We start from the raw sequence: 25,610 nt of genomic DNA on the forward strand, positions 1-25,610 counted from the left end.
ACCCTAAACACTAAAATTACCCCCTGGCACCCCAAAATCCATACCCACCCTGAACCCTAAAATTGCCCCCCTCACATCCTAAAGTCCATACCCACCCTGAACCCTAAAATTAACTCCATAGCACCCCAAAACCCTTAACCACCCTAAACCCTAAAATTACCCCTGGCACACCAACACCCATACCCACGCTGAAACCTAAAATTACTCCCTGGCACCCCAAAACCCATACCCACCCTGAACCCTAAAATTACCCCTGGTTCCCCAAAACCCATACCCACCCTGAAGCGTAAAATTACCCCTGGCACCCCAAAACCCACACCCACCCTGAACCACTAAATTACCCTCCTGGCCCCCAAAACCCATATCCTTCCGGAACTCTAAAATTACCCCCTGGCACACCAAAACCCATTACTACCCTGAACCCTAAAATTACCCCTGGCACCCTAAAACCTATACCCACTCAGAACCCTAAAATTAGCCCCTGGCACCCCAATCCGTAACCCACCCTGAACCCTAAAATTACTCCCTGGCACCCTAAAACCCACACCCACCCTGAACCCTAAAGTTACCCACTAGCACCCCAAAAAATGAACACTACAAACTTACACTACATTTGCATATTCGGAGGGGACTCTCCTCTTTGACGTTTCCATGTATGTAAGTCAAAAACAACATTCACTTAGAGTAACCTAGATATGCAGGCAGTAGGTATTGCTGTGCTGAAGAATGCATTAAAGTTACTGAAACTTACATAAAAACGGCTGCCTGCTCTTCTGACACTATTCAGTTGAGTTGGGCTGATCAGCAGCACTGCGTCCTGGCATCCAGCCCCTACCGAAAATCTCAGTGTGGACAGGTGTGGGTCAAATGTTTCCTGGTTTCTCCTTGCCAGGGCCTCCTCTGCTTCTGCTTCCTTGGTGCCTTTGGATGCAAAAAGAGAAATGGCCCTGTTCACCATTGACGCCCTGGGTGTGAATTCCCTACAAGTGCACAGACAGCAGGGGGAAAGGGATGTCCAGTGCAGGTGAAGCTTTTCCTTTGTAAATTAATTCCTGCTGCCCTCATAGCCCAGGGTTTGCTGTCTGTGCACTTGTACGGAATACACATCCATACAAGTGCACAGACAGCAAACCCTGGGCTATGACGCCAGCAGGAATTCCTTTACAAAGGAAAAGCATCATATGCACTGGCCGTCCCTTTCCCCCTGCTGTGTGCATCTTCCCACTCCCACCCCAAGCTGAACACATCAAGAGGTTAGGTGAAATCCCTGCCTTCAGGCAAGGATATCACCTCGGTGCCAGTAAAGGAAAACAAGAGGTGGGGGCAGGGAGTTCACTGAAACTGTTCAGAGGCTGGCTAGCTCGGGCTGCTGGGCCTCAGAAAGCATCATAAAAATGACATTCTGAGCTCCCATGCGCAGTCATTTCAGTGCGTGTCAAATTAGCCCGGGCTGAAGAAGACAACGGGGTGGTGGGGGGGGGGGGGGGGGGGGGCTGAAGCCCGGTGAGCCCAATGGGTGTTGCGCGCCTGCACTTGTTTGCACGATGCTTATGAGGAACACTTTATAGGTCTCTTGGAATCAATCCCGTTCCAGAAGCTCTCTTTATGCTCCGCCCGTGTTTTCCATTGGTGCGCGTCATTTTGCATCACCAATTATGCTAAGCAGGGTGTTGTGATTATTCAGGAGGCTTTTTAGTCTGTCCAGGTTACCACCCTGTCCACTTTTTCCCCTGCCCACGTGGACTGGACATTTTACCGGCGGCTTTACATGCTGTCCTTTGAAAGACAGCAAGCACTCTTTTCTTTACATTATCAGCGCTGTCCTCTTTGGCTGCGCTTGTTTGTTTACGGCGCCAACATGCAAGAGATGCTTCAGAGCATTGGCTCTCCACAGCGCACAAGAGAAAGGGGGTATTTTTCAGCAGTACTTCATTCTCTTTTCGTTTTTCACGGAACGGTTTGCCCAATTTAATCATTTTTTATTGCGGCGCCCGTTTCATTTAAACTATTCAGCATGCGCACATTTCATGAGCACTGTGCTTTCATCTTCAAAACTCGATCACCCCATGCCATTGCTTGTTCTTTTTTTTTTTTTTTTTTTTACACTGATTTACTAAAATGGCCATTGCAACCAATGGTAGTATATGGCCGCCCCTGTCTAATTGTTCATTTGCATGTCAGCCAATTGCACTACAGCACGAAAATATCTGTAATCTTCGTGATCTGCAATAATTGCCATATGTGGGGGCTGCTGTCGAAGAACTGCCACGCCACACTTGCTGGAAGAGGAGCTGGGAATATTGAAGCTATAGATTTATCTGATATTGTTGATTAGTAAATGGTTGTATTACATACTGTCATGTTTGTAATTACTCTTACTATTCTCAATCAACAGAGTTAGAACAATTAAAAAACGCACAGTTTCTGACAAATATTTTAATTTTGCATGGATTTTTAGTAGCCTTATTTCTAGTTTTATTCTGTACCCCCGCTAATGCCTGGCTCCTGTTGCCACACAGGAGTTGCAGCTACGAATGAATGAATGAATGAATATAAGCTTTATAAAGCGCAAAATTAGCCCAGGAGCATCAATGCGCTGCGGAGAGGTCAACGGAGCTGAGAACAGAGGTGCAAATATATACACAGCTTACAGAGTAGAGAGAGTAAAAAGCCAGGTCTTCAAGGCTTTGCGAAAAAGACAGTGAGAGTCCAGACCCGAGATTGAAAGAGGGAGGGAGTTCCAATGTTTGGCCGCAGTGACAGAGAAGGCACTACCTCCCCACCTAGCTTTCCTGAAACGAGGGACTATCAGCAAGTACTTCCGAGCTGATTTTACCTGCTTGGTAGGGTCATATCTCTGAAATAGTTTCCTGATGCTGTCTGACCCTGTGTTGTTGAAGGCCTTATGAACCAGGCAGATCGCTTTGAATACAATTTTCCAATCAAGTGGAAACCAGTGCAGATTCCGGATAGTGGCCGAGACTGAGTGATATTTGGGAAGACCATCACCAGCCTGGCAGCAGCATTTTGCACAAGCTGAAGTCGATGCGCTAGCCCCTTGTTAATACCCAGATAAAGGGCATTCCAATAGTCTAATCTAGACAACACAATGGCTACAGTGGCCTGTTTTAGGGCAGAGAGGGAAAGAAATTGAGAGATCTTTCCTAGAATCCTTATCATCCCAAAGCAGGTAGAGATTGTCCTATTGACTTGAGGGTCCAAGAAAAGAGTGGTCAATTATGATGCCTAGGTTTTTGGCACTGAAGCCAGGATAGGGGCAAGGACCAAGCGAGTCCGGCCACCAGGCTTCTGACCAAATGTCCTGATGGTTTCCAAACATTAAAACCTCAGTTTTTTCCCCATTGAGATTTAAATAGTTCTCTACCATCGAGGAGGCCACTGCCTGCATACAGTTTTTAAAATTTGCTACTGATGCTTCCACACTGTCAGTAATAGACCATAATTTGAGCGTCATCAGCATAAGATAACACCTCCAACCCAAGTGATCTTACCACCCTGGCAAAAGGAGCCACATAGATATTAAAAAGGGTTGGGCTGAGGAACGCCACTGAACAACGGATTGGGAGCTGAGTAGAATTGGCCCATTTTAACCCTTTGTGACCGGTCTGTAAGAAAGGAGGTGAGTTGATTCAGTGCAAGGCCCTTAATCCCAATTTCCCAATGCCTCCCAACCAATCTCAGAGGAGAGTTGGTGTTGAAGGCCGCTGTAAGGTCCAGAAAGTCCTGTGACGTGCATCCACATGACTTCTGATGTTCTAAAGTGCAGAGGTTAATGCGGTCTCAGTACTATGCTCTCCCCTGATCCCATGCTGGAAGCCATCGAGCAATTGATGTTCAGCTGCTTTTCCAGGAGTTTTGATGGTACAGGCAGTAGGGAGATTGGCCGGTAAGTTTTTTAATTCAGCTGGATCCAAAGAGGCCTTTTTTTAAGAGGGGTTTAACCACCCCAGTTTTCCACGCGACGGTATAATGCCCTGATGTAATGGCAGTATTAAGAAGGGTGGTCAGATGAGGACCAATAGCCTCTCTTCCAAACTTCAAAATTTTCAAAGGGCAGAGCTCTAGCGGGAAACCAGACCTGATTCCATTTAGCATCCGCTCTGTATCCTCTGGAAGAAGAGGAGGGAAGGACCAAAAATGACTTTCTTCCCCCTGTGCTGCACAGTGAACCCCAACCAGGGAACCTAGGGGAGGGACTATACTGGACCCTCCTAGATAAACAACAAAAAAGCCAAATTCTGGAATCAATTTGTCAAGTTATACAAAAAGCGATGTTTTGAATGAAGCAAAAACAACCTGTTTGTCATTAACACCATGAAGGTTTATTCATAATTATGACATGATTATTTTTCATATTAGCACACTATTTGTCGTGCTTGGAAAATACAACATACAAAAAGCACTACTATTTTTATATACAATATATACAAAAATATACAATTTCAAACATACTCAGCCATTCGTTCATGCACACTCCTTACAAAACAGTGAAAATAATAAAGTGAAAAGACAATACAAAAACAATGCGTCACAACATCGGTTAGTAAATCAGTCCTAAATATTTCTTTTCATATTTTGACAATTTGTTGCAGTTTGTAATAGTCACAAGCACTCTCGTGAAACCAACTCTGTACAAAATAAAGTTAGGGATAACCAGATGTTGGACTGAAAGGTGGTCGACGCGTTTCAAACCCCTATCATTAGGGTGGGGTTCTCCTCAGGACCAAATGGTTCTGAAACAATAAAGATTGCTGGGTTTAGCGCATGTTTCTAGACCATAGACAGCTAACTACAAAAAGGGATCAACTCCCTGTGCTCCAATGAGGTCTCATACCTTAATCCAATAGTCACAGCATAATAGATAGCAGGCAGTGAAGTATCCCAAAAGTGTGGTATGGTATTTCCCACAAACGTGATTACAGCAGCTGTGCAGAGAAAACGTGACAAAAATTACAGGTGTGTCACATTTTTTCATGCTTGCATTCTGTCCTTTCATTCTGTGCACATGCGGGTCATGCGGGACTGGCACTTACCGGCTGCGGTGCAGCTTACTGCTCGCAAAAGATCATGTAATGCGTCTGCTCCTTTCCTACAAATATGGAGCGAGAGGTGCGTTAGATATCTGGCGCGCTGAACGCCTCTGTTGTGTTCAAAGCGCAATGCGGAGTCACGTACCAATGTGAGCCAGAAGTCTTGACTCCTTCTCCTAGGGCGGCTTGTCAGCTTGAACCCGCTATAGTCCTCGAGTCCTCGAGTGGAAGTGTCTCTACTTCCTGGTTGCGAACAGGTCCCAGGGATTTCTGGGATATGTAGTTCCAAAAGGAAGTATACCAGACCTGTGTAACAAAACCAGGCCTGGAATTCAATGTAAAGATGACGGTTATCACCTTACACAGTCGGCTTATAGTTTTCAGAGATTTCGTTTAACCCCCGTGTGGCGGTGTTGAACCTCATTATCAGCATTGCCTCTCGTTGAGACAGTTGGGCATCCAAATCGCCGCCCCTCGGGTTTTTTTCAATTTTAGACAGAACAGTCCAGCGGAGATCAGTATTTACATGATTACACTTCGCCCAATGATTGACCAAAGGGGCATTCTCCACTCCCCTGCGGATACGCGATTTGTGTTGCGTGATCCTACTCCTGATTTCTTGCGTTGTTTTACCAATGTAAACTAGAGGGCATGGGCACACTATGGCGTATACAACGTTCTTGGACTTACAATTAGTAAACATGTCATGTTTCCAATGAACCTCATCGAACGTAAAAACTGAGTCCTCAATAGTCTCTGCACAGCAGGTGCATGTACCGCACTTATGGTGTCCTTTGGCTGGAGGAAATCCAAACAAACTTTGTAGTGTCGGTGCCTTAATAGTTGGTAGTGCCGCCCTGACAACGTAATTGGCCACACTTTTATCCTTTTTATACGCGAAAAGTGGTGGCACTGAGAAATCTTCGTGCACGTTCTTAAGCAGATGCCAATTTGACATGATGAGCTTCTTGTGTACATTTGACGCTGGACAAAAGGTGGTAACACATACCATCCTTTTGACGTCTGGTTTACTCCTCTTGACCAACAATGTCTCTCGGGGGGTCCACCATGCCCGTTTGAGGGAATTTTTTAAAAGTTTTTTGGGGTACCCTCTCTGTATCAGACGATCTCTTAGAAGTTCTGCGTGTTTGAAATATTCTTCCTTCGTGGAACAGTTTCTGTGTATTCTCAGAAATTGCCCATAGGGCAAGTTCTGTTTCAGACTGCGAGGGTGGTTGCTGGAAAAATTTAATGCCTTATTCCTGTCAGAGGGTTTGCGAAACAGTGTTGTACTTAAACTTCCATCTTGGGGTTCCACTTTAACGTCCAGATAGTTGATCGATTCATTTGAGGCTGAGGCCGAGAACTGAATATCAACCGATCTTGAATTCAACCAGCACACAAATTGGTTGAGATCCTCCTGGCATCCTGTCCACACCAGGAAGATGTCATCGATGTAACGCATGTAATGGGATATGTTACTGCTGAAGGGATTGGTTTGATGTATAAATTTTTCTTCATATAACCCCATGAACATAATGGCTAGCTCTGGGGCAAAGGGGCAACCCATCGCCACCCCCTTAATTTGATAGAAAAATTCCGCATCAAATGTAAAAGCATTGAGGGTCTCCGGGGCGGAATGTATTTCCTTAATTTTATCTTGAAAAAAGCACGCCATTTTATCACACAAACCCTGTGAAACTTCAGTACAGGCAGAGGATGAGGGGGCCAGAAGAGAGTTGATCACGGTGAAAAGTTCTCTTGGTGACTTTAGGGGCTATGTCATCATTGAGGAAAAATGATCCCTTTTCCGCAATGATGGCGGTTTTATACTCTCTCAATCTAAGCTTATGCAGATCTTTCTTTCTCTCTCTTCTGATACCTTTCCTCCTTCTGTGCCAGGGGACCTGCAGCCTCCAGCTCCCCCATCTGAGCATCAAGCGCAGTTTTTAAATTTTTTTTTACCAAATCCCATGTTCATGCTGCCTGGTTTGTCTATGGGCGCACTAATGCACAACGGCAGGCTCACTCGGTACAAAATGGCTCCTGTTCACTTCACAGTACGGTCTTGCGCTGCACCATCTCCCCCCTGCCAAATACATTAATTCCAAATACTGCTTATTTTCATATCAAACTGACTTATCAGGGGCACCTTCCACAGTGAATAGTGCTTCACAAAAAAGAATGCTCGGCGAGCGCTTAGAAGCTTTGAAGCTTTGGTTAATGACACCGCACTTTGATGTCCCGCTCGTCTTTGATGCTATGCGATCCAGACACTGATTTTATAAGACTCACTTGGAGCTCTAAACTCTGACTTGATCTTTATGTTGGTCATTTCGTCGGCCCCAGTTTGGCCATTGTCTGTCTGTTTAGCAGGATAACACCATATATTTGGTCACATTAGTACCGAAATACAAATATATGGGAGGAGCAGAGAGCAAATCTCCGCGATGTTGGACATTCTCATATCATAAAGGAAGCGTGTTGGTGGGGCCTGTGGCGTCTAACGCATCATTTAACACTATATTCGGGGCACCTATCACAATAATGTATGGGATGAGTTTGTTCCGTTCCCGTTTTTTAATTTGATATAAAACTCGAATAGCTGCAATCAGCCTGTCTGCAAGCGCTCCCCATTTGTTGGTGTTAAAGGATACGATTTTATAGGAGGATAAAAGAATTTGCCCAAGGTCACACAATTTGCTCAAAGAATGATGCTAAGATTGGATTGTAGGTCCGTTGTCACAAATTAGGCACGCGTCTATACCTTCTATGTGTTCATGGTTGCAAGCTTCCCAGCAGTGAAATACAGTTGGAGTGTCAAGGGTCAGGCACATCTTTCTACCATTAGTGGTACATGGTATTTGTGTGCCCGTGGAACATATATACCATTGCTAGGTTTTTTGTAGCATGGCCATTTAAAACTTGACCCCATGAAGCATGCCTTCTCGTGGGATCTGACAGCCTGGATTAGCCTGAGAACCTTCATCTACTGATGCTACAATTGCTATTTATCCACACTTCGAGCATCTGGGCCCCTCACTGCACCATACTAGCACCAACAAGGCAATTCGCGTCTGTGGTTCTTAACTTTTTTTCTTTCTGAAGACTGCTTAGATTTTAAGTTCACCCATGTCTCATGATGCGCTTCTTCCACTTCTATTATTTATAACCACCATCATCTGTTAACTTTTCTTCTTATAATATTGGTCCTCCTGGTCCCAGCATGCTATATGTTGGAGTGTGTAGGCATATGAGTGGGGATAATTTGCTGCATGGCTAAACACTTAGAATGTCCCAAAGGCCAGACCTATTGGCTATGCCAATGCTTGTTTTTTGTTGCAGGCAGCAGGAAAGGGCCCGGCCTTTCCGTACATTCCCTCAGACCGGCCTCCAACTCCTTAGTATAGCCAATCCTAGTTGCTCCAATTCTGTCTGAAATTTGATCAGTGCGCTTTGTTTAAACTAGTATGCTCTGTGAGTGATGCACTCTGAAAAACCTGAATTACACACTCATGCTCTGTTTTCCACTCCTGTTTTTGCAGTCCCACTTTGATATTACGAATCACTCCTCAACAACTAAATTTAGGAAATCCAGGCTTCTTTCACATGCTTCAGAATTTGGTTCAGTTGAGATTGTGCGACTTATTTTCCAACAAGCCACCTTCCTCCCTCCCAAACAGACTCCCTCTCAACCCACCCCACTGCCCTTTCGTGATAAAGATGTGTGCAACATGTAGATCTGTATTACATATACATACTTGCAGCATGTGCTTGCACTACAAATGTATACTTGCAGCATGTGTTTGCATACTTCGGTGGTCCCTAGTGTTGGGATTGAAAAAATGCAACTTATGCTTTTTAAGGTTTCTTGGGGTTATCTTTTGGTAGGACTAAGAAGATCCCTCTGTCCATTGTGTGGCTTAAAACAGTTAAAGCATTGTTATTGAAGGTTGACCGTGTATTAAACAGGAACATCCACAATGTTTTGTCCATGAAAATGAAAATTTGGTTAGCCCTCCATCAATGAAGCCGCAATGAATCAGGAAATGGACTCAACACAAATGGCTGTGTGCTAAGAAGAAAAGTTACTTGCTATTGAGGAAGCTTTTCCACTTTTGGTATATTTTCTATATTTGTGCTCTTCCATCTGTTAGTTGTACATGCCTTTCACTCTACTTATGCCATGTTTAGATTCTTTTGAATACTCATTGGTACAAGTACATAGCTTACACATTTTCTTTAGGTGACTTGGGAGTTACAGCAGTTAATTGTAGTCTTTCACTTCCATCACTGAAGTTGTAAGGGATAATTCAAAACACAAATCTGTAATAGTTACTGGCACTCGGTGCAAACTGTTGCTTGCACATAGTATTTTATGACAGAGCTGAGAGTATTGGTCATTATTAATTCACTTTTAATATTTTCCCTAGTGCGATAACTGTGGCACAGAACCAATCCAAGGAATCCGGTGGCATTGCCAGGATTGCCCTCCCGACATGGCAGTGGATTTCTGTGATTCATGCTCGGATTGGTAAGCTTAAAGCCCTATATTTTCTGTAAAGCTAAAACTAACAGCCGTTGCCTAAGCCTTGACTGAACTGCCTTATATTATGGCATTGGACTCAAACAAGAGCTGAAGAAACTAAAAGCCATCAGCTAGCCGTCAAATTCAGAACTTTTTTTTTCAGGCTCTGCATCTTCAGAATCTCCCTGCTTCTTACCCACACCACGACTCTAAATATTGACCACCTCTCACAAGCAATGAAGCCAGCATTACATAAATATTAGTTTCACAGTAGTGAAAGTCTGGAAGCATTGTGGATACTTTGGTACTGCTGTAATATTTGGGATCTGAAACATAAACTTTTAGGATCATACTTGAAAGCAAAATCATAAATGTGATCATCATGGCCGCTCTGAGCTTCAAACCGGAGAGACAAGACTGTGTTCTCCATTATTCACATTAAAAAATGTGACACTTGAAATCTCAGTAGCATCATAGCCAGTATCCTTCAGGCAGTGTCACCTGCAATTGTAAAGGTTTGCCAGTCACTATCAGGATACCCCTTGCAGCCTCATTATCAAGTAGATTCTTTAAGAAACTTTCTAAAAATATTTACTTCCTGGAAGCTTTTCTGACACTTTTGGTACTCTGTTGTGGATTTAAATTGCATTCGAAGCAAGAATCCATATCTTTTTTTTTATTTGATAACGCTGGTGCAAAGCTTGAGGCTTCTATGAAAAATGGGTAGCTCTTTTAAGACACAGCTGCCCCATCTGCAAGGTAGGTTTTTGTTTATTGTAATTAATTTTTTTAACATCTTCCCTACAGACAGATTTTAGCTCTCTTTTAAAAAACCTCTAAGTAGACAATTAAAAAGCCTACAGTAGGCTTAGGGTTAACCCATTGCTTTCCATTGGTTTGATTTATTGTCACTTTCATTTCATTGATTCTTGTTCAGTAGCTTCCCTTCCTTTTGTCTGACCTTCCCATGTAGCATAGCTTCTTTGTCATTGTTTTGATTAAACAACTTAGGTTTTTCGGTTTTTTAAACCCCCCCCTACCCCACCCACAGCTCATCCATTGCTACCCCCACTTTTTCCTGCCTTGTGAGCTGCCTCCCCAACCCATGCATGCCATGTTGCTCTCATCTCATCAATTTTTGCGTTTTTTATTTATTCTCAACCCCATCCTCATACTTGTCTGTTGTTCCCCGCCCACCCCTCCTCTGTTCTCTGCCCGCCCTCCCACTTGCTCCTCTGTTGCTCCCCCGCCCGCCCTCCCACTTGCTCCTCTGTTGCTCCGCCTCCCACCCTCCCCCTGGCTCCTCTGTTGCTCGACCCTCCTTCCCACTGGCTCCTCTGTTGCTCGCCGCCCGCCTTCCCACTGACTCCTCTGTTGCTCGCCGCCCGCCTTCCCACTGACTCCTCTGTTGCTCGCCGCCCGCCTTCCCACTGGCTCCTCTGTTGCTCGCCGCCCTCCCACTGGCTCCTCTGTTGCTCCCCCGCCCGCCCTCCATCTGGGTCCTCTGTTGCTCGACCCGCCATCCCGCTGGCTCCTCTGTTGCTCGCCGCCCGCCCTCCCACTGGCTCCGCTCCCCGCCTGCCCTCCCACTGGCTCCTCTGTTGCTCCCCGCCCGCCTACTGGCTCCTCTGTTGCTCCCCGCCCGCCCTCCCACTGGCTCCTCTGTTGCTCCCCGCCCGCCCTCCCACTGGCTCCTCTGTTGCTCCCCGCCCGCCCTCCCACTGGCTCCACTGTTGCTGCCCGCCCGCCTCCCACTGGCTCCTCTGTTGCTCCCCTCCCGCCCTCCCACTGGCTCCTCTGTTGCTCCCCTCCCGCCCTCCCACTGGCTCCTCTGTTGCTCCCCGCCCGCCCTCCCACTGGCTCCTCTGTTGCTCCCCGCCTGCCCTCCCACTGGCTCCTCTGTTGCTCCCCGCCTGCCCTCCCACTGGCTCCTCTGTTGCTCCCCGCCTGCCCTCCCACTGGCTCCTCTGTTGCTCCCCGCCCGCCCTCCCACTGGCTCCTCTGCTGCTCCCCGCCCGCCCTCCCACTGGCTCCTCTGCTGCTCCCCGCCCGCCCTCCCACTGGCTCCTCTGCTGCTCCCCGCCCGCCCTCCCACTGGCTCCTCTGCTGCTCCCCGCCCGCCCTCCCACTGGCTCCTCTGCTGCTCCCCGCCCACCCTCCCACTGGCTCTTCTGTTGCTCGCCGCCCCACCTTCCCACTGGCTCTTCTGTTGCTCTCTGCCCGCCCTCCCACTGGCTCCTCTGTTGCTCTCTGCCCGCCCTCCCACTGGCTCCTCTGTTGCTCTCCGCCCGCCCTCCCACTGGCTCCTCCGTTGCTTGACCCGCCCTCCAGATGTCTCCTTTGTTGCTCCCCGTCTGTCCTCCCACTTGCTCCTCAGTTGCTCCCCGCCCGCCCTCCCACTGGCTCCTCAGTTGCTCCCCGCCCTCCCACTGGCTCCTCAGTTGCTCCCCGCCCGCCCTCCCACTGGCTCCTCTGTTGCTCCCCGCCCGCCCTCCTCTGTTGCGCCCCGCCCGCCCTCCCACTGGCTCCTCTGTTGTGCCTCGCCCGCCCTCCCACTGGCTCCTCTGTTGCTCCCCGCCCGCCCTCCCACTGGCTCCTCTGTTGCTCCCCGCCCGCCCTCCCACTGGCTCCTCTGTTGCTCCCCGCCCGCCCTCCCACTGGCTCCTCTGTTGCTGCCCGCCCTCCCACTTGCTCCACTGTTGCTGCCCGCCCTCCCACTTGCTCCACTGTTGCTGCCCGCCCTCCCACTTGCTCCACTGTTGCTCCCCTGCCCACCCTCCCACTTGCTCCACTGTTGCTCCCCTGCCCACCCTCCCACTTGCTCCACTGTTGCTCCTCCCACTGGCTCCTCTGTTGCTCCCCGCCCGCCCTCCCACTGGCTCCTCTGTTGCTGCCCGCCCTCCCACTGGTTCCTCTGTTGCTGCCCGCCCGCCCTCCCACTGGCTCCTCTGTTGCTGCCCGCCCGCCCTCCCACTGGCTCCTCTGTTGCTGCCCGCCCTCCCACTTGCTCCACTGTTGCTGCCCGCCCTCCCACTTGCTCCACTGTTGCTGCCCGCCCTCCCACTTGCTCCACTGTTGCTGCCCGCCCTCCCACTTGCTCCACTGTTGCTGCCCGCCCTCCCACTTGCTCCACTGTTGCTGCCCGCCCTCCCACTTGCTCCACTGTTGCTGCCCGCCCTCCCACTTGCTCCACTGTTGCTGCCCGCCCTCCCACTTGCTCCACTGTTGCTACCCGCCCTCCCACTTGCTCCACTGTTGCTCCCCCGCCCTCCCTCCCATTTGCTCCTCTGTTGCTCCCCCGCCCTCCCTCCCACTTGCTCCTCTGTTGCTCCCCCGCCCTCCCTCCCCCTTGCTCCTCTGTTGCTCCTTCGCCCGCCCTCCCCCTTGCTCCTCTGTTGCTCCTTCGCCTGCCCTCCCCCTTGCTCCTCTGTTGCCCTCCCGACCCTCCATTGCTGCCACCCGGCGGAAGCTTGCAGAGTCTTAGGGACCCATGCTTGCAACCAGGGGACTTGTGTTTGCTTGCGCTCCAGGGAGCTCAGTGTCTTCTGCCTCCAGATCGGGAGGACCACAGTGCGACCTCTGTCTGAAGTCGTTGACTCCATCTCCTTGGACCCACACCACAGGGTGCTTTGTTCTTTAAAACACAGCGATTAGACCCTAGGGGTTTCGTGAGGCATGTAGGCATCTGCAGCTGACTGTCGGGGGTCTGTGGTAGGTCGCACCTGAGAGGAAAAAAATTCTACAGACTGGGAAGCATGGCTGCTTCCTGGGTCACAACGTTTTGTCTGTGGGGGGATAGTGATCGCGCTTGGTGGATAAGCCTAACTGCTCAGTTGCAAGCAACCAGCGGGTGAGCCCAGGTCTCCGATAGACATCTAGCCTCGGATTCCTTACCTTTGAACATCCAGGTGTCCGATTGGTTCCGGAAGATTTTTCATAGTAGTACCACTCTGCTCCAGTACATTGCGTCGGTCGACTCCGTGTGACATTGGCGTCGCTTTCGTTGTGACGTTTGTGTCGTCAATATAACCGCCACTCCAGTGCGCTGACGTCCATTCTTTTCTTGTTGAGCCAGCCAGTGCAGATCCGTCGGAGAGCTTACCCCCTGTCATTTTAGGACAAACTTTTAAAAAACTTTTTTCCAACCCCTTTTGGTGTGCTAGGGAAGACTAGGAAGAAGACCTCTGGGTTCCAGCTGTGCGGCACCTGTCACCATGCCGTGTCTTGCGGACCCCCACTTAGTGTGTCTCTGGAAGGTGAGCTACAATTGCCAGGCCATGGCGCCGAAAGCTTTGAGGGGGCGGTCCCTAAAGCTAATCTTGGTCCAGTGTCTCGGATGTCGCCCCGTCTATCTCAGTCCCGGTCCTGGTCAAGGGAAAGGTCCAAGCACCACTCCGGGGAATCAAAGTCCTCGTCTTCCAAGTCATCAGGTAAGAGGCGTCACAAGAAACACAACAAGTCGAAGCATGTTTAGACAACGCCACGTCCGTTGCATGATAAAGGCTGGGGAACCTTGGTGCTAGAGTACCCGCTGCGCGGAGCGGGTGCCTGGGTTGGCTCCACGTTTCCCTGCCTTGCCGGGAGCAACCCCCGCCCAAGTGAAGGAGTTCTAAGACGCCATGTGCGCCATACTTGGGCAGCCTGACCCTGTTGCGTGCCTTTGAGCCTGCAGGCTTGGATGATGGAGTTCCCGTGGGTTCTGTGCCTTTGGCCCCGTGGGTTCTGTGCCTTTGGCCCCGGCACCTCGGCCTCCTACTGGACCCGAACGTCGCTGGTCGTACCTCCATAGTGACCTTCCCCAACACCGGTGTCCTTGTTGTCACCGACGCCCACCCGCGGCGCCAATCCTTATTCCTGATGACACGGAGCGGGTCGGGCATCCACCGACTCAGAGGCTGGTTTCTGACTGGGGCGTACGGCTCTATGCCAATTAACCTGCCCTATTCTGAACAGTTAGGGATGGATAGGGAGGATGGGGAGGGGAGCAGGACCCCTTAGAAATTCTGCAACCCCAGGACATGGACTGGTATGAGGAACTGAGTGATGCCAGTGGCCTGGACACCGCCCCAGATTCTGGTATGCTGTCTCCTCTAACCTGGCTACGGAGGAGCGGACATCATTTGCTATGGTGGTGTGTAGGGCTGCGGAGGTCTTGGACCTGCAGATTCCTGCAGTGGAAGTCAAGACTAACATCTTGACAGAGGTCCTGCAGCCTGGTGTCTCCAGTTTGGAACCATTGCTGCCTTTCTCTTAAGCTTTGATGAATATTCGTCGGGGCACCTGGTCCAAGCACATCACAGGGGCTCCTTTGACTAGAACGATTGCCCGCCACCATCACCCTGCACTGGGCCACTCCGCTTTTCTCACCACCCACCCCACCAAGCTGGTCGTTCAAGCTTCCACTTCCCATAGCTCTTTCCCTTCCTCGCCCCCGGACAGGGAATCCAAGAGACAGACATTTCTGGGTAGAAGATTTCCTCCTCCGCCAGTCTAGCATTGCGGTTGGTGAACGCTGCATGCCTTTTAGGCTGTTATTCACATTCGATATGGGACACGGTTGGGCAGGTACTGCCCAGAGTGTCAGAGGAGGACCGGATTCTACTCTCCCAGGCCATTTCAGATGCAGCAAAGTTTGCCATCCGGTGTGGCTAGAACATGACAGACTCGCTAGACAGAGCGATTTCCATGATGGTGGCCTTACGTCGCCACACCTGGCTGAGGACGTCTGGTTTTTCGGGTGATGTACCAGCTAATCTAATGGACATGCCCTTTGATGGCTCCTGTCTCTTCGGAGATTAAGCAGATGCGCCCTTGAGCATTTCAAGGATTTGCGGGCCACGACCAAGTCCTTGGGCCTTGCCACCACATCCCGGCCTGTGTCTGCTTTACGCTCCTTTCATGGCTATTGAAGGGGCTACCAATCGCGTATTCCGGCCAGAGGGCCCTGCATGTTAGCAACCTCTGTGGGGCCGTGGATGTGGTTTACCCAACCACATGGTTTAGAAGGCCAGAAGTCGAGCCAAACTATGATCCTCACCTCCACCGCAAAACCCTTGTAGTCCGAACCCTCTGGATCATTGGTGGCAGAATACGCCATCATCTCAACCACTAGCAAAACATCACCTCAGACAGGTGGGTGTTGCAAATAGTCCGAAGGGGCTACTCCTGCGTCTTCGAGACTACCCCTCCATCCATGCCTCCAGTGTACGAACGGCTGACGGAGGATCACCTTGCCTTACCCTGCGAGGAAGCCAAAACTCTCTTGGCCAAGGGAGCTATGGAGAGGGGTCCCGGGCCAGAAATAACCTGTGGTGGTTGTTCCTGCTATTTTCTGGTCCCTAACAAGGACGGAGGCCTTTGTCCTATCCTCAACCTCCGAGCCCTCAACTACTTCCCAAAAACAAAAAGTTCAAGATACTCACTCTAGCTCAGGTCCTGTCTGCCCTGGACCCAGGAGACATGATGGTAGCGCTGGACTAGCAGGATGCCTATTTTCATATACCCATCCTGGCTGCCCATTATCACTCCGTGCGGTTTATAGTGGGCCCACGAGCACTTTGTTTTTGTGCTCCACTTTGGCCTCACCATTGTTCACGAAGGTGATGGCAGTGGTCGCAGCCCATCTGCGAAGATCAGGGGTTCCAGTCTTCCCCTATCTCGACGACTGGTTGTTGAAGGCGGGCTCGTTCCAAGCAGTTGTCTCCCACCTCCAAACTACGGCAAACCTCCTGCATTCACTGGAGTTCACTATCAACGTGCCAAAGTCATACCAGACTCCCTCTCAGATGCTCCTTTTCATTGGAGCGGTTCTGGACACTGTGCAGTTTCAGGCTTATCCTCCCAAACGACGATTCAAGGATATTCAGGCTATGAGAACGATGTTTCAGCCTCTATCCTGGATTTCGGTGAAAATGTTTGAGGCTGTTGGGCCTCATGGCCTCCTGCATCCTGCTAGTGGGTCCTGCACGGTGGTGCATGCAGGCTCTGCAGTGGGACCTGAAGTTCCAATGGGCACACTTCGAGGAAATCTCACCAACCTGGTTCAGATATCAGAGGGCAATGCAAAAGACCTGGAGTGGTGGCTGACAAATTACGATTGAGTAAGAGGCAGACCCCCTCTCCCTTCCCCACCTGGATCTCGCAGTAGTGACTGATGCATCTCTTCTGGGATTGGGCAGCCAACGAGGGATGGTGGAGCTCAGAGGACTCTGGTCTCCGGCGGAAGCCAAGCTCCACATCAACCTCTTGGAGCTTCGGCAGTCCGACTGACACTGAAAGCTTTTTTACCATCCATCAAGGGAAGGCTACATGTAGTTACGGACAACACCACCGCCATGTGGTACCTCAGCAAACAGGGTGGAGTGGGGTCATGGATTATATCAAGAGGCGCTGCGTCTCTGGACTTGGCTGGAACAGTGCATTTCCCTGGTGGTTCAACATCTGGCCGGTTCTTTGAACTCCAGAGCAGACTAACTCGGACAAAGGTGCCTTGCTGACCACAAGTGACGTCTCCTTCCGGAGGTGGTAGAAGGTCTTTCAGGGGTGGGGAGAGCCTTGGTTAGATCTGTTCACCTCCGAAGAGAATGCGCAATGTCCGATGTTTTGAGCGTTGGAATTTCCAAGGCAGCTCTCGCTCAGCAACGCTTTTTGTCGCAAGTGGAGCTCGGGCCTCCTGTACGCCTTTCCACCCATACCACTCCTTCCCAGAGTGCTCAAGAAGATCAGGAGCGACTGGGCACACGTTATTCTTGTGGCTCTGGATTGGGCACCGAGAGTTGTTATCCTGAGCTTCTGGATATGAGCATCGATCCTCCATTCAGGCTGCCCCTTCGGGAGGATCTTCTGTCACAACAGCAGGGGAGGGTCCTCTGCCCGAACCTGTCCACTCTCCACCTCCTTACGTGGGGATTGAGCGGCGACAGTTGATTGTTTTTGACCTTCCTCTCGAAGTCTGTGAAGTTACTCTGGCAGCCAGGCGTCCCTCCACAAAATCAGTATATGCCTGCAGATGGAATTAATTTTGTAAATATTGTACAGAACGGTCTATTGACCCCTTATCATCTTTTCTGACAGATATTATCTTGTTTATCCTTTCCTTGGCCCAGCAGGGCTCTGCTTTGGGCACTTTGAAGGGTTACCTTTCAGCCCTCTTTGCTTTTCTGCAGCTGCCAGGTCAGCCTTCACTTTTTAAGTCCCCCTCTGGTGCAGAAGTTTTTGAAGGGGTTAACCCACTTATTTCCCCTTTCTGATTTTCTTATGCCACAGTGGGACCTTAATTTGGTCCATATTTTCTTGATGTGCGCACCCTTTGAGCTGCTGCACAACTGCCCTCTATGGTTGCGGCCTATCAAAACAGCCTTTTTGGTGGCAACTACCTCTGCCAGGAAGGTATGCAAACTGCAGGCACTATCTGAAAGAGACACGTTAGTGATAGATTCCTTACCTTAGAATATCCCCAGGCGTCAGACTGGATCCGGAAAATTTTGCGTAGCAATACCCCTGCGCGCCGACAGGCGTCGTCCGCGTCCGTCGTTAGCGCCGGAATGACGTCGTCGGAGTACTTAGATGCCGCCCATGCGCGCTGACGTCAGTTCTTCTTTTTTCAGCACCAGCTAGCGCAGATCCGGAGAAGCTCTACCCCTTAGTCATTTTTTGACTAAACTTTTTTGATCTTTTGATCATTGCTCTTTTCGAGTTTTAGACTCCGACGGTGCCGGTAGGGATGCCCGGGTTTAAACCCTGTTCCAAGTGCGACCGACTCATGTCGGTTACCGACCCCCATCGCCGGTGCCTGAAGTGTTTAGGCCTCGACCACGACGACCGCACCTGCTCTGACTGCCGGGCCCTGACGTCGAAGGCTAGGCGGGTGCGGTCCCGCAAGCGGCTCGAGCTCCAGCAGTCGGCCCCGCGCCGCTCAAGGTCCCGGTCCCACAGGAGGTCGAGGGACCGGTTGCGGGGTCGGAGTCCTTGCAGTTCCGGGAGTGGACATCGGTCGTCGGGATCCAAGTCCTCAGGTAAGAGGCATGAGAGGTCGGAGAGGCATCATCGTTCCTCCGACCCACCCCGACGCTCGCACGATGTGGCCGGGGGTTCGGGTGACACCACCCACGCGGCTCGGACTGAGTCGCAGGCGTCGCTGCCTGCCCCACACCTTCGGGTCCCTGGGCATGACGCGACGCCGGAGGAGGTCGAGCGGTACCTCATGGCCATGAGGTCCCTCCCTTCTCAGCCGGGTCCCGTGGCGCCTTCGGGCCCAACGGCCCCGGCTGGAGGCCCTAGCGGGTCGGGTGCTTCGGCCCCGACGCCGTCGGGTGCTTCGGCCCCGGCGCCGCCGGCGACTTCGGTCCCGGCGCCGCAGGACCTCACCGGATCCGCTTCCGTATCCGGGTCGCCGCTGGTCGACCTCACGACCGCGCCGGCCCCGCGGGTGTCGCCCCCTGTGGACGCCGTCCCCAATGTTCCCTTCGGTCCGACTCTGGCGCCGCTGGGCGCCGCTTCCGACGGCCTTTGGAGATTTTTATATCCATGAGGAGGCCCCGTCTGTTGACCCTGTTCTACAGGAGATGGGTGACGAGGGTGATTGGGAGGGGTCTGCGGACCCTCTGGCACAGGAGTGCCAGTCTCAAGAGGACTGGGCATATGAGCTTGAGGAGGCCAGTGGTATTGACACTTCGGCAGACACTGGATTTGTCTCCCCTCACATCGTGACTACGGAGGAGGGGGCTGCTTACAGTGTAGTGTTGACGAGGGCGGCCAAGGCCTTAAACCTCGAGCTCCCCGTCGCGGCCGTGAGGACTAACCTCCTCACTGAGGTCCTTAAACCGCAGGCAAGCTCCAGTGAGCCTCTGCTGCCGTTTAATAAGGCCTTGTGTGACGTTCTGATGGGCACTTGGTCCAAGCCCGCCACAGGTCCGCCTGTGGATAGGAACGTGGCCAGACGCTGTAGGAGAGTAGGGTCTGCAATCCTATGATCACCCAGATTTTTGCTTTTTGCTTCACTGGTTTACGACTTTCCCTGGCTGTGGGCCTGCTAATCAGACCCACAGCCTAGCTGTTCTCTCTATTCCAAATTGTACCCAGGTACTGAATTGGCACTGGGCCCTCTCCAAGTCCCTGTACCCAGGGCAGAGTTGCACCCAGAAGTCTCCCAGGGGCTGCAGCATGTATTATGCCACCCCTGGGCTGACTAACTAAACAGACACAACTGGCTGCTTGACAGCTGGGGGCAAGGAGGTGTAATCACCCCTGCTCTAGATATAGTATACCTATATCTAAACTGAAAATGGGCACACAGATCTCCTATCAGTCACTCCTATGGCAGGCCTTAACAATCCTGGAGGCAGAGTGCTTGGAATTGTGTGAGATGGTGCTCTGGCATGAGCTGAGCCTGTCTGCGGCTTTCGGGATCTATCCCTTAGCCGTTTCCATGATAGCGTCAGACCATATACTCTTAAGTGCCTTATAATCCTCGCGGTTATGGTAACTTTGGTCTGACATTATCTAAACATGTCGTGTAAGGCGTCATACGCTTTGGAATACTACCCCCTCGCCAGTTCTGGCGACGGGGGTAGCATTCCACCCCTCTAGAGGGAGAAGACATGTTGGTAGCCTGTAACCCCGGTTAAAGTTGAACATAGCCTCAGCTCCACAAAATGGATGCTGCCACCGAGACACAAGTCTGACCTCCTGCTGCTGGGAGTCCTTCCAGCGAGGAGTGCTTGGACAAAGGGTTTCCTGCCAGGGGCGGTGCTAGCACCATCCCAGACAGGGTTTTGTGTATCCCAGGTAGGCAGGGCTATAGAGGAAGGTGACTGCAAGTGGCACCCCGGTGCTCACTGTGCATATGCCGGCTCAAACCAGTTCCTGGGGCACACCAGCCCCTGAGCTGGGGAGAGACCGGACAAAGGAGAGGGGTGTAACCACCCCCCTCCTAGTCCCACCCATAGGGCAGGACTTAGTCGCGTGCCAGCCCCTTTTCTCAGGATAAAGCTAGGAGCAGGCCCCCTTCCAAATCAGATCATCTTTGAATCCTGAAACTACTTTCTACGAAAGGAACTCAAGACTTCTTCCTAAGATTTCTCCCTTGTGACTAAGGAGTAGTCACCCTGCACCCGCAGGCACCATCCAAGCATCGCGGTTTGCTGTAAGTCTCTCCTCCGGATCAAGACTGCCCAGCTCGACGAGAACCGGCTTCCCTGGCACCTCTGACCTCTACCTACATCATCAGCCCAGCTGAGATTCGTGGGTGTGACGAGACCTCGAGGGACCGGCCTTCTTCAAGACTGCACGACCACCGAGGGATCCTTGAGTGAGTGCTTTGGGGTTTGAGAAGCCCCAACCCTGAGCAGCTCCAGCACCGAAGTCCAGCCCTCCAGCATCCACGAGATCTGCGTGGGGCCCTTCTGCTCTTTGCTGCTCACCACGTTGTCCAGGAAACTTGCCCGTTGGCTAGTGGCCCTTCTGACGACGAACCACGACGACAACACCGCTGGTCTGGTTGCTCCAGACTGGCCCTTGCTCCCCTCCAACAGAGGAGCACCCCGGACCCTCCTGGTCCACTCCAGACGCCATTTTGAGTCCACCGCGTGGGCTTGCATTTGCCAAGAGTTGTTGCCCCAATCCTGGGTCCAGCGACGTCGACAGCAGATACCACCGTGGGACAGCTCGCACCTCCATCCTGGACGCCGACAACGCCTCCTGGTCCGAGAGACTGCAGAGCCCAGCGTCGCCCACTCACCTGGTCGAGGTGACTTCGCCCGGTGCCATCCTGGTGCCCACCTAATCACTGGCTAGTGATTCAGGACTTGGTCCCCTCTGCTTACAGGTCTCCATCTTCATCGATCCAGGCTTGGATCAAATCGAACATCTTCACTGGTCGCCTGCCAGCAACTTCTTCTTTCAGGCTCCATAGACTGCAACGAGGATTCCCGACGTCTTTTCAGACCTATGCAGCCGCAGCCCCTGGGCTAGGTAACCTAAGCATTTCGGTGCTCCAGCATAGCTTAACTATCTAAGTGTCCAGATCCTTTTTCTTTTCAGCTCTACCTAGTCGGATTCGTCCGATAACACAAACTTTGCCTTTACTAGCCTCCATAGACTTTGTTCCGCATCCCGCGTGAGAGTGCACACTCTGCACCCGATCTCCCTAGGCCTCCTGCTTGTAATCTAAAGGTTCAGTAGTCTAGTCCTAGCGATCCCAAAGCCTCTGAGAATAGTTACTTACCTGCTAGTAATTCGCATTCCACTTTTGTAGTATATGGTTTTTCGTGCCCCTCGGGCATTTGTGTAAATTGTGCGACTTTCAGTATTTCTTTAAGAGTTTTGTATTGTGCTTAGCTCCCTGACTCATAAAGAGTTCAGGGTAGTACTGTTATAAATAAATATACTTTTATTTTCATAACAACTTGTGTGGTGTCCTTTCACTTGGTGTTCAAAGGGTAAATGTGATGGTAAAACAGCTGGCTTAACACGCCCTCTAGAGTTTAGCCTAAAGACTGCTCTTGTCCATGCTACTAGGATAGCTGGTCTATCAGGTTGACTTACAACCAATCATCAATAAGGGTCGTTTGGACTGATACATAGTGTTCACTAGAATAGTGAGCACTGCATATCATGCCAACTTCTCACAGACGCTACCGCCCGGCTGCGGGCGACCGCTCTTGTCCATGCTACTAGGATAGCTGGTCTATCAGGTTGACTTACAACCAATCATCAATAAGGGTCGTTTGGACTGATACATAGTGTTCACTAGAATAGTGAGCACTGCATATCAGGCCAACTTCTCACAGACGCTACCGCCCGGCTGCGGGCGACCCTTGCTTTTTGTCCACCCATCCCACCCCCGAGAGTCTGGTCATCCAGGCCTCTACTTCCCAGACCGCATTCCCGACGGCCTTGCCCGATCGGGAATCCAAGAGGTACGAACAGTTCGGGAAGAAGGTGTTCTCGTCCCTGAGTTTGGGACTGCGGTCTGTCAATACCGCATGCCTCTTGGGCCGCTACACCCACACCCTGTGGGACACGGTCGCGGACGTGCTGCCACAATGTCCGGAGGAGGTCCGGGCTAAACTCGCATAAGCCCTTTCGGAGGGTCGAGATGCAGCGCGATATTCCATCCGGTGTGGGCTGAATACCACGGACTCACTGGGCAGGGCAATGGCAACGACGGTGGCGGTTCGACGCCACGCCTGGTTGAGGACTGCCAACTTTTCGGCCGATGTCCTGTCCACTCTTATGGACATGCCGTTCGATGGGCGTCACCTCTTTGGCGACAAGGCAGACCATGCGCTTGAGCGTTTTAAGGACTCCAGGGCTACGGCCAAGTCCTTGGGCCTCTCGGCCACACGCCAGCAAACGGGTGCCTCTCGCTCCTTTCGTGGCCACGGAAGGGGCGCCCCCACACGAGCTGCCAGCCACGCACTGCAGAATGTTCAACAGCGCGGTGGCGCCCGTGGAAACCGCCGTAGCGGCGGTCGGGGACAACGGCGAGGCCAGTCCACACCTCCCTCCGCAGCACCTGCCTCAAAACCTTCCTAGTCCTTGTTTTCAGGCCCATGTGACGCCAGTGGGTGGCAGGGTTCGCCATCACCTCCTCCACTGGCGCACTGTCACGTCGGACAGGTGGGTGCTGCAAATCGTCCGAAGGGGCTACTCCCTCCCCTTCGAGGCGTCCCCTCCAGCCATGCCACCGCAATTCCACCGCGTGTCGGGGGATCACTTGCAACTTCTGCAAGAGGAAGTCACGGCCCTCTTGGCCAAGGGGGGCATCAAGCGCGTTCCTGGGCCAGAAGTAGGGTGTGGTTGTTACTCCCAATACTTTCTGGTACCCAAGAAGTGCAAAGGGGGCCTACGCCCTATCTTGGACCTACAAAACGTCAACGGCTTCCTCCGGAAGGAGAAGTTCAATATGCTGACTTTGGCTCAGGTCTTAGCTGCCCTGGACTCCAGAGACTGGATGGTAGCGTTGGACTTGCAGGACGCTTACTTTCACATCCCCGTCCTGCCGGCCCACCGGCGTTACCTGCGGTTCACGGTAGGCCACGAGCACTTTCAGGTCACCGTGCTCCCCTTTGGCCTTACAAGCGCCCCATGGGTGTTCACGAAAGTGATGGCGGTGGTCGCAGCTCATCTGCGCAGGTTAGGGGTGCCAGTCTTCCCCTACCTCGACGACTGGTTGTTGAAGGCGGGCTCGCTCCCGACAGTCGTCAGCCACCTCCAGACTACGGCCAACCTCCTGCACTTGCTGGGGTTCTCCATCAATGTGCCGAAGTCGCACCTGTGTCCCTCTCAGAAGCTCCTCTTCATCGGAGCAGTTCTAGACTCGGCGCAGTTTCGGGTTTATCCTCCCGAACAGCGGGTTCGGGATATTCAGGCTCTGATTCCGATCTTTCAACCTTTATCCCGAGTCTCGGTCAGGTTGACACTGTGGCTACTGGGGCTGATGGCCTCCTGCATCCTTCTGGTGCATCACACCCGGTGGCGGATGCGGGCTCTGCAGTGGGACCTGAAGTTTCAGTGGGCCCAGCATCAGGGCAACCTGTCCGATCATGTCTTGATCTCGGAGGGCACTGCGAGACAGTTGCAGTGGTGGCTCACGGACCGCGATTGGGTCAGTGGCAGATCCCTCTCCCTACCCCACCCGGAGCACATGGTTGTGACGGACGCGTCCCTCCAGGGCTGGGGAGGCCACATGGGAGAGGCGGAGATCAGAGGCCTCTGGTCTCCGGCGGAGTCCCAGCTCCATATCAACTTTTTGGAGCTGCGGGCGATCCGTCTAGCACTGAAAGCATTCCTCCCTTCTGTCCGGGGGAGTGTAGTGCAGGTGTTCACGGACAACACCACCGCCATGTGGTACTGCAACAAACAGGGCGGGGTGGGGTCGTGGACCCTATGCCAGGAGGCTCTGCGCCTCTGGCAGTGGCTGGAACATCAGGGCGTGACCCTGGTGGTTCAACACCTGGCAGGTTCTCTGAACGCCAGGGCGGACGAACTCAGCCGTCGGTGCATGATGGATCACGAATGGCGTCTGAACTCGGACGTGGTGCAAGGCCTCTTTCAGCAATGGGGAGAGCCTTGGTTAGATCTATTTGCCACAGAAGAGAACGCGCAATGTCATCAGTTCTGCGCGTTGGAATTTCCAAGGCGGCACTCGCTCGGAGACGCTTTTCGCCGCGAGTGGAGTTGCGGTCTATTGTACGCCTATACCACTTCTGCCCAGAGTGCTGAAGATCAGGCACGACCGGACCCAGGTTATCCTTGTGGCTCCGGACTGGGCACGAAGATACTGGTATCCCGAGCTACTCAGCATGTCAGCCGATCCCCTCATTCGTCTGCCTCTTCGGGAAGACCTTCTGTCGCAGCAACAGTGGACGGTTCTCCACCCGAACCTGTCCAGTCTCCACCTACAAGCTTGGAGATTGAGCGGCGGCAGTTGAGGCCATTTGACTTGCCTCCCGAAGTCTGTAATGTCATTCTGGCAGCCAGGCGTCCCTCCACAAAGTTGGTATAGGCCTGCAGGTGGAACAGATTTGTGGCATGGTGCACAGCAAAAGCTGTGGATCCACTCTCTGCCCCTCTTTCTGAGGTTCTCCTCTTAGTCCCCTATTGTAAATAGATTTTTGAAGGGCATCACACACATGTTCACTCCTGTTCCTTTCGTGATTCCCCAGTGGGAATTGAACCTTGTTCTTACTTACCTAATGTGTGCTCCCTTTGAGCCGCTCCATAACTGTCCTCTCCGTCTTTTTACTTTGAAGACTGCTTTCCTGGTTGCCATCACCTCTGCCAGGAGAGTGAGTGAGCTCCAGGCTCTTTCTGCCACACCTCCTTTCCTCTCTGTTCATCCGGACAAGGTTGTGTTGCGGACGAGACCTTCTTTCCTGCCCAAGGTTGTCACGGCTTTCCACATCGGGCAGTCCATTACTTTGCCCACCTTCTTTCCGCCTCCGCATCCCTCGAAAGAGGAAGAGAGGCTCCACCGTCTGGACCCAAAACGTGCGCTCTCTCACTATATAGATCGCACACGCCAGTTC

At 52.0% G+C, this 25,610-nt stretch overlaps 1 protein-coding gene across 2 annotated transcripts in view; it reads left to right on the top strand.

The window, feature by feature from the left end:
• ZZZ3 (zinc finger ZZ-type containing 3) overlaps positions 1-25,610 on the top strand; it is a 557,158-nt gene that overhangs the window by 483,092 nt on the left and 48,456 nt on the right. For both annotated transcript variants that reach the window (XM_078645214.1, XM_078645225.1), the window contains one exon: positions 9,485-9,585. In XM_078645214.1, the coding sequence (XP_078501340.1) occupies positions 9,485-9,585 (101 nt within the window). The remainder of the gene's footprint in view (positions 1-9,484; positions 9,586-25,610) is intronic.

The sequence above is a fragment of the Lissotriton helveticus genome, chromosome 1_1 (assembly GCF_964261635.1).
Source record: "Lissotriton helveticus chromosome 1_1, aLisHel1.1, whole genome shotgun sequence".
In the NCBI taxonomy this organism is placed as follows: Eukaryota; Metazoa; Chordata; class Amphibia; order Caudata; family Salamandridae; genus Lissotriton; species Lissotriton helveticus.